This window comes from Pteropus vampyrus, unplaced genomic scaffold (genome assembly GCF_000151845.1).
Source record: "Pteropus vampyrus isolate Shadow unplaced genomic scaffold, Pvam_2.0 Scaffold302, whole genome shotgun sequence".
Classification (NCBI taxonomy): domain Eukaryota; kingdom Metazoa; phylum Chordata; class Mammalia; order Chiroptera; family Pteropodidae; genus Pteropus; species Pteropus vampyrus.
The window spans coordinates 3,830,085-3,847,991 of record NW_011889083.1 but is presented as its reverse complement, the minus strand read 5'-3'; the positions used below and the strand labels follow the sequence as shown (position 1 = coordinate 3,847,991).

The window sequence follows — 17,907 nt, the reverse complement described above, 5'->3', positions numbered from 1 at the left end:
GTCTCACTGTGGTTAAATTCATGCAGGAAGCTTTTCAGAGCAAAATACAGTATTTTCTTTGTGTATGAGCCAGTAGTTGACTAACCCATGGAGAATTCTCTATGTTGAGCATTTTTAAAGATAAAGATTGAATATGTTTGAACTGGTGATGTTCAGTGAAAACCAGTAGGAAAGTGGATTGACCATGAGTGGCTCTCTTATGTGATCTTGGGGGGAAAAGTCATTGTACTAACCAATGATTTTTTTAAATGATAAATAAATTCGGGAAAATTACCCAGCCCATTTTAATAATGATTCAAGGCAGGAGGAATTACAGAGGAATTACAGATTTGTAAATATATTTACGTGTAACTTAAAGAAATTTAGCTACCCCCCAAAAAACTTCCTAAAAATAGTAGTTTTCTCTCCATCAGGTGTGTGAAATGTTAACACATTCCTCCTGGGAATTGAACCACAAACCCTGGTATCCAAAATAGCAAATTTATTATTTGAAGTAAAGGATAAATTTTCTCTGACTTGCTGTCCCTTCCAGACTACTAGTGCTAGAGGTCAAGCCCGTTTCCAACCAAGGATAACTTATCCAACCCTTGAAATGTTGGTTATTAGTTTTGATAGTAGGATCTTGGAATGCTTGCAAAGTATAAGCAGTGCACTCTGTGTGGGTGCGTGCGTGTATGCCTCTGTGTGTATGTGTCTGTCTGTCTGTCTGTCTGTCTGTCTGTCTGTCTCTCTCTGTCTGTCTACAGGAATGCATGCATTTTCCTTCCTTCCTTTAGGGGTGCAGGTCACCATCTCTTGTCTGTGTACTTTCTGGAGCATTTAGTTAAAAGAAATTCTGAGAAATACCCTCTTTTGGTTAGCCTTTTGGCTCTTTATTTCTGACAAATGAGGCAGCTTTTTCTTAATCTTGAATTTACCACTTTTTTCCTAATTCCATTTATGTATAGATAGAAAGTTTAGCCCTGGATTCTGTTTTTAGCTATGCCACAAACTCATAGTGTCCTATTAGATATGTTTCTTAACCTCTCTGATCATTAGGAAAACTGTGTGTGGGAGTTAAAGGATGAGATGGAATTAACCAAGTGAGAAGAAATCAGACAAGCAGGTATAAGAGCTGACATGGGCAAAGGTACAGTGCCTACAGCCTGCATGCCAGGTCCCTGGAAACAGATGAGAGAGGACAACAAAGCAAAAATGATGGTTAATGCTAGCCACAACCTTCTTATGGTCCTGTACAGTGGATTTATATTCCTTCATGGGAAGTATCTAGGTGAAGACAGCCTGGAATCATGATGCCTACCTTGACTCTTAAAATATTGTGTTGATGCTCGTATTGTGGTTGTTACCTGAGAAATAAAATATACAAATCTCACAGATACTTTAGATAACAAGCAAATAGTTCAGTTTTCAAAAAATATCTAGGTGACAAAATTTGGACTAAACATTCAGTTTCAATTAGCTTCAGTCTCTGGTTTTTTGGCAAGTGCATTCACTGTTTTTTCTTTTTCTATAGAATGTTAAAATTTATAAACTTTTAGCCAGTTTCTGTGCTATTACACAGTATTAATATTATATTCATAGTCAATGTGGAGACAATTATGAGAGCCACCTATATGTTGGCATATGCTTGAAAGGTGAAATGAAACTTTTTAAAGTTGCATGATTACTCAATATATATTGGCCACATTTTCCTAGGAAAATGTGGTTATAAAAATATGTTTTATAGAATCAAGCCCTCAAATTAAAAACATGTTTTTAGGAATATATTAACACTTATTGAGAAATGCAATTCTAACTTTGGTGGAGAGGAGAAAAGCAAAGGGGGAAAAAGCAGAAATGTTTCAAATTCAAGAGCAGTCACTCTTCCCTAGGAGTGATTTCACCATCTAAAGAGTAGTGCTTAGCTCAAGGTGTCCTGACTTCTCAGTTCTCTTTTGGAAGGGTGACAGATCATTTTGTGCACACACACCCTGATTTATTTTTATTTTATTTTTAATTTCCAAATTTAAACCTATATTTTGGTAAAGTACCTTCCTTATTTATTTCTCCAGTTGAAACTCTATAGGAACAACCTTACTTCCTTGTTTCTGTCTACTCAAACACTTTCGTCATGGTAGGGGGCAAATTTTCCATTATGTTAATGAAATTTCCACAAGCAGATTAAAGAGGAAATATGCCCTTCAGTCTTGTTACTTAACAGCCTTGCATTAGGAAGAAATCTGTATAAACTATTGACAGAAATAGTAGCCATGGGGCAAACTTCCAGTGAGATAGAGTGTAGCTTAATCACAAGGGTAAGTTGGCCTTTTTTTCTCTCCTTTATCTGAAGCTTTATTGAATTATTTCAGAAGAAAACCATAGTAAAACATAAGATTATTTGCTTTCTACAGCCAATGGAACATGAAAGTTAGGGTTACTGCTTAAATGTTAGAGCCCTTACCCCAAAGTTAATGTCAACTCATTATTGTCGTGGTGGGCAAAAGTAAATTTTAGAATTCCTTTTCATTAATAATGAATAGGAACCAACTAAGATAACTCTGAATTATGTCATTACTATCTCAAAACCTTAGTCTACAATTGAAACGTAAAAGAGCAGCTCAGCTTGCTTGATGCTGAGGTTTATCCAGTTGAGACTAGAGGGATCACAGGAAATTGCTTCTGTTTCCTGTGGCTTCTTGTTCTCAAAGCACAAACCTAAGGCAGGTAGCAGAGAGGGAGTATATTGAAGCCTAGGACCGCAGCAGCTCTAAATGTGGTATTTCCAATAACATAGTGTTCCAACAAATATTTATTGAGCATCCACTTTACTGGGCATTGTTTCAGGCACTTGGGATGTAGCATTGAAACAAATCGTTAAAAATTCCTGTGTGGAATTCTCATTCTTGTGGAGGAGCAAACAGTGAATCATAAATTGTACACAAATCATAACATGTCAGAGGCGATAGGGGATGCAGGGGAAATAGGGCCGCAGGGTAAAGGGGTGGGGTGGGATTCAGGGGCGAGGAGATTGTACTGTATGTGCGGTGACCAGTCTTATTAAGGAGGCCACATTTGAAGAAGGACTTGAAAGGAGGTAAAATAAACTTGGCTTGGTGGCCCCATCCTAGATGTAACCCAGGTGTCCCCAGCTACATGTCCAGTAGTCAGTCTCTAGAATGGCATTTTCCTTTAAGGCACTGTCTCTGCTCTTTGTCTCATATTCTTTGGGGATTCAGGTGCGCCCCCCCAGGTCTCTGTGGTTCTTGAGTCCCCTTGCATTCCACTCCATCTTGTTGGGCACCCAGTCTCTGGTGACTGTTCCATTTCTTCTACTCTGACACCCAGACCAAGAGATGCAGGTAGCAGCCTTCTCCAGCTCTGCAACTCTCTTCAGTAAAAGGCTGTTACATAGAACCACATTTTATAGAGAACTTGAGGGAAACGAAGAGGGTTCAAACAGAAAGCACCTCAAAAATTGATTACTGATTTTTGTTGACTGTTCATTAGCCCCTTCCAGCATGGGGATTTGCAAAAGGCCAATTTCCCTTCTTAAGCTCACATTCTCCACCGTGTTACTAGATATATCCCCTCTTTTCTGTTTTGTTCCCCCAAAACTTACTGGAACTGGGAAACTGTCACTGGCAGAGAACTTAGCTTTTACTGACTTGATCCTTTCTGTTGACATTGTACCCAGGTGTCCTCCAAATACACTCAACACAGTTGATGTGCCCCAGTCCTCACCATCTTTTTCTCTCTCCTTTGTCCCCTCCTTTACTTCTTTTTTTGTTTCCCTGTCTCTTAAACATTGGTCTCCCATCATTTCCACTTGCTGTCCTTCATCCTGTGTACATTCTCCATAGGTCACAGATTTTCAAAGAGGGCTTTATGAAATCCTTAAAATTCTCTGTGTTGAGATCACCAAAGGTAACATGTCATAGGGATGGGGCTGCCCTCCTTTTTCAGCTGCGGCCTTTCTCAGATTCTTAAATCTTCATGTTCTGACTTGTTGTTTCCAGTAGATCTCTGTATGGAGATGTTCTGGAGGCATTCCAATATGTCATGTCCCAAACAGAAACATAATCTCTCTCAAATCTCTTTGACCTCCAGTGCCATTATTGCTTCAGAATCTTTCAGGCTAGAAGCTTCAGTATCACGTGTTACTCCTCTCTTTAATTTGCCAACAACAAATTATTCCAAAATGTCTCTCAAATCTAGCCCCTTCTCTCCATCCTCATGGCTACTGCCTTAATTTAAGACCACAGTGCTCTCTTGGATGATTATAGCAGCTCCCTAAATGAGCTTTCTGCCCAGTTCCTCTGACACTACTCAGGTTACCTTCTATCACAAATCTGATCAATGTCCTGCTTAAACCTTTCCTTAGTTGCCTGGGGTCTGAGGCCTTAGGGCATTCAACATCCCTCTTGGTTTTGCCCCAACCTACCTCTGAAGCACTCATCCTGCTTGCACAGCTCCTACACCTCTCCTACAGCAAGCGGACGCATACATAAGCCCTCACCATGCACTTGGTGTTATTTTCCAACATATGCCCTTCTTGACCTTGGACCTCTGTAGCTCTGGTTCTTCCCTCGGGGTTATACTTCTCTTTGTATCTGGTTCCCTCCCTTGCTTCTAGATTCAGCTCATTTATCTGCTCATGAAGTCTTCCCTGACTTCGCTCTCTTGTGGCTACCCATCCTATTTAATTTTAACTACTGTTCCCATTTACCCCATTTAAAAGATCATCTTCTCAGGGCACTGTGCTTATGTCTTAATTCATGTTTGTTTTGCTTACAGTAAACGAATAAATCCTATATCCTAATGTCTGGGTCACTATTTCTATAAATTTTATGTCTTCCATTAACATAAAGAAAACTATAATCTAGATAGGGAACAGTTAGTGTATGTCCACATCATATAGGAAGGTTTATTTCTATATACTTATATGTACAAGCAATAAGATAATAGTGTTTAGAACGGGGTACCATGTGAATAAGTTATGAGTTGGTCAAAAAATGGTAGAGTTCATCGTTCTACCTGTTGGAAAGCTTGCTAAAGCAGAGATGTTCAAGGGCTTCCTTTCCATCTTATTTTGGGAAGACAAACCTGAAAAGGCCCTGCTAGTTTTATATGATGTGGGATGTGAGGGAAGGAAGAGACTCCTGCATTCTTCTAAGTAGCTTACTTTTTAATTGCAAAGGTATCCATGATGTAAAAGCTAATTTTTAAACAGTATTCCTTTCTGCATCCCAATAGCCAAATCTTAAATAAGATCCAATGGATAAGTCTTATTCAGTCTTGGCTCTTCGGTGTTTAGCATAGTAACTGTCGTTATCATAAATGAGCATTGGGTTAATAGTGAATGAATGAGTCAGCTCAGCGGGACTGGGCAGATTTCCAAATGGATAATTTTGTCTGCTTGTCTACCTCCTTTTCTTCCAATAGTTCTTGAGATTTGCCTGTTTTTATCATAAGCACTTCCCGCCCACTTTGTACACACGTGTGCACACACTCACCTAATCTCTTTTTGACTGCTGAAGAAGATTCGCAGTGCTCTTCACACAGGACCCTCCCTTCACACTGTGATTGGAGCAAGACCTTCAGGGAGCGCTGTGGCCACAGTTGAGACTGGGCTGGAATCACAGTAACTTTTCTATCCCGTAGCTTAAAGGATTTCACTAAAAGGGAAAAAGGGGAAAAAAAAAAAAAAAAAAGGTTGACTTTTCTCCAAAAACTAAAAATAAAGTATCATTTGAAATCCAAATACATTTTATTGTATTTGCCTATTATTTTAACAAATATTTTAGTCATCCAAATTATGATATCAAAACTTATAAAATAATATGCAAGTTTAAGGGCTGATTTGTTTTAATGATCAGAATCAGAATTCAGTAATGTGGAGGACGCGTGGTCGCTTTTATACGGGCAATGAATTAAAAGTACAGTGTGTTATTATAATTATATTATTGTACCTATCCAACCTACCTTTTAAGTTTCACGACAAAATAATTATTTAGATAGTAGATTACTATGCAGATACTAGTTGGAATTATTATTATACAGAGAAACTATCCATTAACTCTCCTTTTCACTTCATGGCTAAAATCCAAACCCATAAGGTGGCAGGGTTTTCATGCTCTGGGACACAATTTGGCTTCTGAAACCTTTGAGTCGGCAATGTATGCCATTGCTTTGGATGGTGATGCTTTACACATACACTGGATTTGTAGACATGATCCATATATGAGTGACCGATTCATGTGGTCCTTGGGAGCGGGTGCATTTTATGGCCACCTTTCCTGGACCCTCTGGCCTTGCCTTTCTTCTCAGTCTAGGAGCCACTATAGGAACAGAAAAGTGGGCTTTAACTGCTTCCCCTTTGGAGGTAGAGCTTCAATCACAAAACTGGCACTGACTGTGGTTGGTGGATTTGTTCATTGCCGAGGTAAAATAGAAGATGTCTTTTGAGAACTGGTTTCCTAAATTATTTCATTGCATGATTACACAATTAAAATTATCCTGCCTGTCTGAATTTAGTATTTCTCTTATTCGTGAAATGGAAAGTAATAAATTCTTACTTACTTTAAATTCTTCGTAGGTTTTGTTTGTTTGTTTGTTGTTGTTGTTAGTTTTGGTAACTAGGCCCCCAGTCAATTTGCTTAGGAAGAGTTAGTGTTTTTATTGTCATTTTAGCAAAATAAAAAGTTGGTATTTAAAAGAATAAGATAAAAAATTAAATATGTCCAGTTACCTGTAGGAACGATGCAAAGTCTTGGAATGCTTAGAGGATATGACCAAGCCACTTTATATTTAAATCTCTATGGGATTTAAATACTGGCCTTTTCAGAAAAAAATACTCTGAGAAGTTCTTTAACAAAAGTCACCTTATTGAACTGTAAGAGAATCTTCCTCAAAGAGTTATATTTATGTTTTAGTAATGTTAGATTTCAGTGAATAAAACTGTAAGAGAAAGAACAGTTTTACAGTTTTTCCAATGAATTATAGGCCCTTAACCCACTTTTAAGAATGAAGATGTCTTCTTGTTACCTAAGTAATGTAAATAGCATTAATTGATACTATTAGTATTTATGCACCCATCCCTCAATTTACGTGGATTGTTCTTCATGCATCTTTTTTTTTACATAAAAAAAGTCCACCAGTATGAAAAAAAAATACTAAAGAAATAGGCCGATATAAGTCATAAAAACATTTATTTCACACATTTTCACTAAAAAATGCTAATGAAAATTCAGGAAAACCAAAAAATATTTTATTTGCTTTCAGTGACTGTACTGTAAAGCAATCAACCTTCTTTTTTTAATTGACACAAAATCACTGTCTTCAGCACTCAAAATATTTGAAAGTACTACTTCAGTTATTTATGTTTATGTTTTTAGATGATCTTTTTCCAATCCCATCTTTTGCTAAGTTTTCATAAATTCTTTGATATTCACAGCAACATATTTTAAAATTTTTTCTAGATTTTAAGGCTCATGGATGTTTGGATCAAAATCTAGAATTGAAGTTTGCAATTTTGTGGTCAGTTGAAGAGCTTTCTAAATGTTTTCTGCAGTGAATGAAACAGGTTCAAGGTCACTGCCGTATTCATCAATAAGATGGGCTTCAGATATTAAGTGAATTAATTCATTATCAGTTAATTTGCAGTCAACCAGTAACTTGTTGATATCATCTACAATCAAATTGTCAGAGCCTTCTTCTTGAAATTTATTTAATAAATTAAAAATGCCAGTTACTCCCTCTTCGGTTGTTGGAACCATATTCCCTGGTATGACCACTTATGTCCATATTGCATTCAAGCAAGCATTTAAAGTTGATGGCTTTATATCACTCAAAGCTAAAGCAATATTCTTGATAGCACTTAAAATTGTGTATTTATTCCAGGCTTCTGTAACTGTAAGTGGTTCATTATTTTTAAGTTTGTTAACAATACCATTAAAACTCCTTTTAGTATAATTAATCAAAAGGTGGAAAATAATGCCTTGATCTAAAGGTTGGATCAAGGAAGTTGTATTTGGTGGCAAACACATAACTTTTATATTTGAATGTTCTAAGTCATGTGGATGACAAGGTGTATTATCTAAAACTAAAAGCATTTTAAAAGGAAGACATTTTTCCTTCTATAACTTTCAGCTTCTACAGCAAAACATTTGTAAAACCAATCCCAAAAAACATAAGTAGTCACCATGCTTTTTTATTTGCCATCCCACAAACGGGAAGATCATTAATGATTGTGTTAGTATTAGTTCTTTTACGTTGCTGAGTTAAGCTATTGTTTTTTAGAAAGAGTAATTGCCAGTAATGGAAATCGAAAAGAAAGAACCGCATAAAACGAGACCACATAAGTGGAAACCACGTATAAAAAGTCAACGTAAACGTGTGGGGTGGGTATTTACCGCGTATGAAAAAGCTCACATAAAAAAATACTGCATAATTGAAGGACAGATGTATTTTGCTTTTTATAAATTTCAAAAGCTAAAATTTCATTAAGTTTTAAGTCACCTTAATATTAAGCCAGTATAGTATTATTCTGTGTATATAAATTCGAACCAGCAACACATGCACTTCTTTTGGGAAGGGGGTAACAGCTAAATCATATCACAAATTATATAATTATTTACATCTAGGTATTTTGTAATTCAAGGTAACAACCAAACCAAAAATACAGAGATTCTGAATTAACTGTGCTTGAATTTTTCTATGAGGTTTTAGTAATTTTAGAATATATCATACAATAGAAAATAACCAGTTTTTCCAAATCATGTGGTATTTTGCATTAACTTACTTGAACTAATATTAGTGTACGATGTTTTAGTTTTTGTTTCTGGCTCTGCACAAAGTTCAGTTTTCTCCATCTTTCCATTCATCTCTGCAACCTGAAAGATGAGGAAGGGATATACAGAGAAGTTATCATTTATGTGAAGTTCCCAGGTTGCTAACTCTGAGTCCAGTATGAAGTCCACCAGGAAATACTGCGTCATAAAAGTATGTTCCATTTGAACTTGATCTGTCTGTGGATAGTTTGTGTGTGTGTGTGTGTGTGTGTGTGTGTGTGTGTGTGTGTGTGTGTGTGTATTAATAGAAATTATGATAAAGATGCAGCCTTTTGCTTCCATGGGAAATCATTTGCTAGGCCCCACTCCTACTGTCTGAAGGACAGATGCAGTCCTCAGGGAACATGAAATTTAACCTGGCTATTTCCTCCTTCACTTTTCCTAAAATCACCTCCAGTCTCTACTATTACCAGAGTCCATCACCAAGTGTACTCTCTGGGTTTCCATTTTTTTGGAGGGGTGGAAGAGTAGCATCTTTTTCGAGATATAGTTCAGATGCTATGTGATCCACCCATTTAAAATATACAACAATTCAGTGTGTTAGATTTATTCATCGAGTTGTGCAGTCACCACCCCAGTCCATTTTATAACATTTTCATTACCCCAAAAAGAAACCCCATCTCTCATTCTCTCCTCTGCCATTGGCAATCACCAACCTGCTTTCTCTCTGTATAAATTTGCCTATTCTCAGCATTCATATAACTGGAGTCATACAATATTAGTCCTTCAGTGACTGGCTTCTTTCACTTAGTGTGATGTCAAGATTCATACACGTTTTAGCATGTGTCGGTATGTTGATCCTTTCTGTACTCTTGTTTTTAAATGTGAATGATGATGGAGTTCCATTGCAGTGGAATATAAATTCAGCTGATCTTGATGGGGTGGGGGTGAGGGAGGTATTTTAAGTTAGTTACTTTACATTCTCTAGGTATGAAGCCCTTCCTCTACATAAAATATTTATCTTTGAACTTTGCCTTTCTTACACATAAAACAATTTTGTTACAGATTTGTATCTAGAAACAAGATTTAAATAACTCGAAGAAAGTTATAAAAAAGACTCCACTTATTTATTTTTTCTTAACCAAGAAGCATATTTTTTATCACTCCAATTCTTAATATTCACAATTTAGAAATAAAACATTTTATTTTTATGAAGAGAATGCAGTTTTGTACCCCAAATTTTGAGTCCTTTTGATGTTTTGTTTGTTTGTTTTTGTTTGTTTGCTTGTTTGTTTGTTTGTATAATTTTATAGTTCCCTTAGAAAACTGAAAGATAGATACTTGGATATTTTTATTAGGTAGTGTGAATTAAAACTGTTGTTTTGTGAGATTTGTGTGAAGATTCTTCCCATAACAGGCTGTTAAAACTTTTAAACACTCTGTTAGAAAGATTGATGGGTGCCACTAAGACCATTTAAATTATTTCATGTATCTAAAACTAAAGTGCGTATTGAGATAAAGGGCCTATTTCAACCCTAGTAGTTTGTGATTCCTGCTTTTTTCTGCTACTGCGCAGTGAAGCATTTAGGAACCATTACAGCCTGTCCTTAATGGAATCCATGCCACAGCGGTTGTAAAACTTTTAAAACAAGATACGTGTGTCAAATAATACATAAACTAAGAAGGTATATGCCTCATTTCAGATGGAAATTTTGAGAGTTTTCTTTTAGGCCAAGCATTTCAATCTCTCAAATCAGTTTTAATATAGATTAAATTTTAATTGATTCTGAATTATTTTTCCTTTTTCCTTTTCAGAAATGTCTATGGACTACTAAGTAGAGATAGATTTAGAGAGTCAGGAAACAGATTGAAAACTGAGATTTCTTAAAATTTTTACTTGTTCATATCCCATCCTATGCTAAAATAGAAGTCTTTCTTAATGGCTCCTCCACAAATCCTTAAAAGTTTCAAATTATTAAATGCTGTTAAACATATTAACTTCACTTATGAGCTAACCCTGATAGCAACGTGAAAAGATTTAGAAAGTATCAAATGTTTCCATTTTGATATTCTGAGAAGGAAATGTATGTTTTATTTTCTTTTTAAAATAAAAGGATGGTGTCGAATAGTGGCATGTTTGTGAGTCAAGATGCAGAGAACTGTTAACAAAGAGATGAATCAAAATAAAAAACTGAGGGTCCAAGAAGCATCTCTAGGCTTCCGTGAACCCAGCCACCTACAAGCCTATAGTACAGTTTTATTGTCTTGGGTATTTACATCTGAAATACATTACTTTCCAGGTCTTTATTTTCTTTTATATTTAAGTGGCAATGCTGTCTGTATTCGTGTATGCGTACATGTATATGTGGGTGTTTGTTTGTAGAGAGATCATGTTTACTTGAGCACCATATATTCTCTGCTCTTATTCGGTACTGTGAAAAACTTGGCAACATACTTTAGAGAAACCTCTTAAACTGGTGAGAAAATTGTGTGTTATTTGAGAAACCATAGATACTGACAGACTGCTGTGTGTTAGGTATTTGCGCAGGGAGCCATATGGAAATTAAAGTTGTATGTTTCCTGCCCTCACTGTTTCTGGGCATGCTCAGCAGTAATATTTTCATTACAACTGTGGAAGGAATTTACCTTCTTGACATTACAGAGCTGGCTAATTTAGAGAGTGAAACACTTGAAACAGAAAGGCATTGGTCTGTTGATTAGTGTATCTGGCAGAAGTCGAATGGGGACTTGGAAATATTCCACACACACCTTTAAGTTGTGCTGTTGCTTCCCTTCAGAGGATGTCACCTAGAACGGGGTGGTGAGGGGGAGCGGGGTGCTTACCTACCCATCTAGAAAACTGTGCTTTCTGAGTGGGAATCAGTGGGGGAATCTGGCTGAAGGAGAGGGAGATGGAAGAAAGCAGAAGTGTGCTTCTAAGGTTCATGACCTGAAGGATCAGCAACTGTATATGGAGAGCTAGTAACATTCCAGATTGAAGGGCCACTCAGATGTGTTTCATCTGCAGGGTTAGGAATCAGACTGAAGAAAAACTGCCAACTGAGCTCAGAGTGACATAACGAAGCAAGAAGAAAGCACCCTGATTAGCTTAGTGAAGTTCATTGTGGGCTTCTGTTTTGCTGCTCATGAAAAAAAAAGCCTCACTGTCCTGTTTCCTTCAGGTGTTTCTTCCTGCAGCACCTTAGCCTCTGTCGTTGCCACTGAGTGCTGGGCTTCCTAGAGAGAACCCTTTAAAAGAAAGAAACACCTTCCACTTCCTTGATTGCCAAGCAAGCAGTGATTTCTCTCCCACCTTTTTCTGTGCTCCCACAGCTCCATGGGGAGTGGAAGAGTTGGGAATACTGAGTCTTGGCCCATCTTGCTACAAACATGATCACAGTGGTGAAATATCAATTTTGTTGGTTTGCTGTGGGCTCTTGAGATATTTTGTTTCATGAGCCATCAGTTTCCTAAGGCAAAAGCTTACAGTACCTGTTGGAAAACTGAAGAAATGGATCCATCAGGAAGTTCAGTGGTAGGACTCAGCCTTTCCCAGAGAATTTCCTGGTGCTGGCATCCCTGTCCTGTTTATCCAGACAGGCCTTGCTGAGAGAGTTGGCATACAACCCCGTAATTTACACCATCTATCTCTTTCTGGCACTTGAGCCTCTGGCAAATTGCATGTCTTTGTGTTGGATTAGTTTGGAATTTAATCATACATTATTTTCTCTCCAATTAAATTATTTATAGATTTGATTAACGTTTTCACTGCTAGGAAGTCAAATTTTCAATGAAACCACAAATAAACACATGCCCATTGAGTTTCAGGCCAGCTTCACATGGGATCAGTCTGTCTGTTGAATATCAAGAACTTACTGTGTATTAGTCATTTTAGCTACTTAGGATTTTAGTGAGCAAAAAATGTGTGCTTTTCCACCCAGTCCTAGGAACATGATGCAGAGGGGAAAGTCTGTCTGACTAACACCTTCCCCTTGTTTTAGCCCAGAGTCCTGACTTTTATTCCTTACTCTACTGCCTTTTCTTTTCTCTGTCACTGAAACATACCTCCTTCTGATTTTACTTCCTCAGGCTTAAGAGCCAGCTTGATTAAGAAAGGCATGGGCTCTGCTAGCTTACACAGGAAACTTTCAAGTCATCTAGTTCAGGGTGAGCAAACTAATGGCCCGCAGGCCCACTGCTTGTTTTTGCACGGCCCATGAGCTAAGAATGGTTTTTATGGTTTTAAATAATTGGAAAAAATGTTTTCTAAGAGTATTTCATGATAAGTGAAACTTTTGGCATCCATAGATGAAGAGCTGCACCCATCATTTGTGTGCTGTCCATGGCAGCAGCAGGTAAGAACCTGCAACGGACCTTTTGGCCCCAAAAGCCTGAAATACTTACTATCTGGCTTTTTACAGAAAAGTTTGCTGACACCTGATCTTACTTCAAAACCCTAATTTTACAGATGAGAAAATAAAGGCCCAAATAGGTTAATTGAACTGTCCAAAGGTACACAGCTTATCAGGAATTGGTCTGGACTCATCTGCTTCCCACTGTGCTCTTCCCTCCAAAATATAAGGTCTGCCCTGAGATGAGCCGTCGCAAGCACTCACTGCAGAGGCCAAAACAATTTGCAAAGAAAAAAAAAGTAAATATTCAGGACATATGGATATATAAATATAAAGTCTGTGATTTCTTAGAATTTTAATTTTCACTTGAAATTTAGCTCTAGGAAATGTTTTAAACTTAAACTGCATTTGAACAACCTAAATAGAAAGATGTCTCTGTATTTCTTTCTTTTGGCAGGGGGGCGGGGGGAGGTAGTAAATAAATCGACTGCTTTAAACAGCATTTTCTTCTATTTTTAACATCTTATATATCTTACATTAGTATGGTACATTTGTTAAAATTAATGAACCAATATTGATTGATACAATATTCTTAAAGTCCCATCTTTAATCAAATTTCCTCAGTTTTTATCTAATGTCCTTTTTTAATTTTTTTTTTTTCAATAACAGTTGACATTCAATATTATATTAGTTTCAGGTATATAGCATAATGGTTAGACATTTATCTCTCTATTTCTTTATAGTAATTGGTTAAGTCCTGTAGTCAGCATTTGGATCATAAAAACAAGCAAAATGAACCTGGTCCCTGCTGGCCGAGGTTGTAGAATCTCCTTTTAAGAAAAAGAACTTGTGATCTCCATCCAATTTGGCACGCAAACAGTTTCATGAATTACAAAAGCATGTTAAATGGAACTCAGTGCTAATCTAAGAGGGAAGAAAAGGAAAATTTCCAAGATGCTTACGTCCACTCTCCAGCCCACGTCCTCACCTGTCCTCACACGTCCTCGCCATGTGGAGACAACACCAGGGCTGTGCTTTCTAATTCATATGGAATTCCCACCACTGGAATTTTCAGACATTGTCTGAGCTTAGTAGTGGATCCCTAGCATCCTTGTAGGCAGCTTCTGTGGCCTCTCCATCACATGGTTACTGAAGTCCACCCAATTTAACCCTCCAACCTCATGTCCACTGAAAAGCCTTCCCTCCTTTTCTAGACCAGGCATGCGCTCAAGGAGCTGGGAGTGTTTGTTCCTGCTCTGCACCCCACTTGAAAAAGGAGACCTCTTAACTCTTCTCCTAAAGTCTAGCTCCTCCAGTGTGTTGGAGAGAACAGATAAGAGTCTCTTCCTTCATTGGCCATTGTTGGTGCCTCCCCTGCTGGTCATCCCAGTTCCTGAGTAATGCTAGTTAACCTTGATGTTCTCCTCTTTGAGGGCTGGTGTCCAGGTGGCTTTCCGGTGGAGTGTATGTGAGTTCTTTCTAGGGATATATCCCATAGTTGTTGCTAGAGACCTGACCTGGCGCACTGCATTTTATGTGGGACAAACTTGGCTACCTCAGTGGTACCCACCCGGCCTGTGGAAGTCCACGCTTCATACTGTACCAAGCAGTGCCAGTGCCGGAGCCTGTATGCCTTGGCCCATTTTCTCCTGCCGTGGGTGTTTCTCACCCTGATCCTCAATGGCACCAAGTTCTCTCCTTTAGGTGCTTCTGTCTCATCTTTCTGCACCGGTGTTCTTTTTTCTCCACTCCCATCCTTACCTGGACCCCTGGTGGGCCTCCACTCACCCTTCCAGTCTTACTTTAAATGTTACTTTATCGGAGAGCTGACTGTGATGCTCCACATGGAGTTGGGATCCCCTGTTAATTGTTTTATAAAAACTTATTTCCCTTCAGAACACTGATCACACCTATAATTGTATAGTAACTTAAGTCATTATCTTTTCCTTAGTAGATGGCAATTCCCTTAGGGCAGGAATCATTTCTGTCTGATGCCTCAGTGCCAGGCCTGGTGTGGAGTGGCACTCAGTATGAATGTGTAAATATGGGAGAGGCAAATGCAGCATTGCTGTCACAGTGTATTCTTTGTATTCCACTCAGCAAGGTAGGGTTCACATTTGGATATCTTTCAAATCCTTTTGAATTCTTGATAGTATGTTACAGTAATTTAATACTTTATATTAAACTCTTATGGTATGGAGAGTAGGTGAAATAAAGTTGAAAAAAAGATAAGCAAAAGCATCAAATATAATTACTTTTGTCCAGTGAAACTTTAGTTTGCTGTGTGAGTCAAATCAGTTCCACAAATAAATATTTACTGAGGCCCTGCCAAGTACCAGGGATACTTGTCAATTGATGAGAATATGAAACTAAAAGACATGGGTCCTGGCCTCAAGGAGTAGGCTCAGCCTAAATTGTAATTTAGTTTTCTAGTTTTAACTTTGCCTGCCTGCCTCTACCTTTCCTCTTTTTCTCTCTCCCATCCTTTCTTTTCCTTTCATGTATATTAATCCAAGGAGCTGTATTTCCAATAAATTGGAAAAAAACAACCAAGAACAATTATTATGGAATGGTTTTGTGTGATCATTAATTTTTCTCCCTGGAAAGGAGAATTCATAGAACCCCTCTAGATTACGCAGGCTTAAAGGCAGAACGTCAGCACACATTGTGATGATGTGAAGGGGTGATGTGTGAATGGACTGCAAAAGTATACTTGAAGCATAAGTTTAAAGATTGTATGTTGTCCCCTGTCCAGCACATCTGTTCTCTTCATATACTTATATGCACCAGCATAACTTTTAACAAACATTAAAACTTCGGACAATTGGCTTTTTGTAGGAAACTCACATCTGGTTGCCACAGGATTGTTACTCCATCATGAACCTGAGTGATTTTGTGTGGTTTCCTTGTCTTCAGAGCTTTTGAAAGGATCCCAGTTGTCTTTCTGTGTGTTGTGCTGTATCGCCCACTCTCTTCTGTTCCTCCGGCTTTCTGGGAGCTGCTCAAAGAGAGGAAAGTGAATAGTAATCACATTTTTTCTGCCCTCATCAGTTTTCAACTCCGGAGACAGCCAGACAGACTTCATTGTTTCCTGGCAGCAGTTGGCCGCCTAGTGGAGTAACTGGGAAAGGCAGGCTGTGTCAGTGGCATCTTACCCTCTGGCCCCCAGAGACCACTCACTGAGGAGCCAGACGGAGCCAAGGCAGGAAAAAGTAATTAAACGCTCTGTCACTACTATGCAGTACATGGAACTCAAGGAGAGCTTTCTCCTATTACACAAAATGTTTACTGGTATATTTCTATGTATTTTTGAGAAAGTGTTTGAAAAAAAACCTTAACATTAAGGCAAATAAAATGTGGGATGGCAACCTAGGACACAAATTTCCTCATTAATCCATAAGTTGACATTTAAATCATATTGAAATTAATTTAAAGTTGATCCAAATTAAGAACCTTTTCTTTCTTTGGTGCTACTATAGGTTTCTTATGTCTCCCAGTTGTAGGACACTTGATATATGACTCCAAGGAATTCTGTAAAATAAGATTCTAAAACTTTGAATTATTGAGGAATTCAGGGAAATTCATCTTCATTTTAAAAACCAAATCAATAGAATTATAGAGCTGGAAAAAGACCTTAGAAACTAGGTAATCTATTTCTTTATTTTTGTACATGCAGATAGCCAAAATCCTGAGAGACTAATTTATTGACTATTACTGGTCCTCATCTCCAATATCTCCGTTCATTTCTCTGTGATTCTTATTCAAGAGGAAATCCCACTAATTGGAAATAAAGAGCAGTTTGAAAAAGTGCTTTGGGGTTTATCTTGCTCCTTATTACAGAATTGTGTGTGTCGTGTGCATGCATATGTTCTATGAGCTATGGCTCTAACCCAAGGCCTATACAGCATGAGAGCTGGAGAGCACCTCTGTGAGTGTTTAGCCTTGACTCCTACTTGGCAGATGAGAATAGCAGAGGTCCAAGGAGGGGTCGTGTGGCTTACCCCATTTGGCAGCTTTGCTCTTCAGATGCCCTGTGCAATACTTTTTCTGGGACATCAGTCTTCCTCCAAATAGTGTCACTCTTGTTAGCTAGGAAGTATTCATACAATTAATAAGAACAAATTTACTTAAGAAATATACTAATTAGAATAAAATAATCTGTAAAATAGTAAAGTTATCGTGTTATCTTTAGGACCTGTTGTTGGCATATTTAACATTTCTTTTTCTTGCCTTCAGAAATTAATAATATATTTCCACTTAATTTCTCTCTTTCTTTTTCCAAACTCCAGCATATAAATAATGACCATATTCATGGAGAGAAGAAAGAATTTGTTTGTCGGTGGTTAGATTGCTCAAGAGAGCAGAAACCCTTCAAAGCCCAGTATATGTTGGTAGTGCACATGAGAAGACACACAGGAGAGAAGCCTCACAAATGCACTGTGAGTACATGGGTGACACAGTCTCTCAATTTAGAGGGTCACCTCACTCCTATGGTTGTCAGGATTTGTACCATCGGTCCTTCGTCATGCTCTCACGGTTGCGCATGATGACTTCAGCTCAGGGGAGGCATGCTGGGTTGCAGCACTGTCTGTGATAAATGTGGGGGTTTGTGAAAGGGGTTTCTTAAATGGAAGGGAAATGAGAAATAGAGAAAGAATGCTGGCAGCTGAGCTTTGGGTGATGATGAAAGTGTTTCAGACCTGCACTGTCCAGCATGGTAGCCACAAACCACATGTACCTCTTGAGCACTTTTGAGATGTGTCTAGAGCAACCAGGAAACTATTTTG

The 17,907-nt window shown here is 38.0% G+C and overlaps 1 protein-coding gene across 6 annotated transcripts in view; it reads left to right on the top strand.

Moving 5' to 3' along the window:
- GLI3 (GLI family zinc finger 3) overlaps positions 1-17,907 on the top strand; it is a 282,259-nt gene that overhangs the window by 246,711 nt on the left and 17,641 nt on the right. For all 6 annotated transcript variants that reach the window (XM_023521285.1, XM_023521287.1, XM_023521288.1 and 3 more), the window contains one exon: positions 17,410-17,559. In XM_023521285.1, coding sequence (XP_023377053.1) covers positions 17,410-17,559 — 150 coding nt within the window. The remainder of the gene's footprint in view (positions 1-17,409; positions 17,560-17,907) is intronic.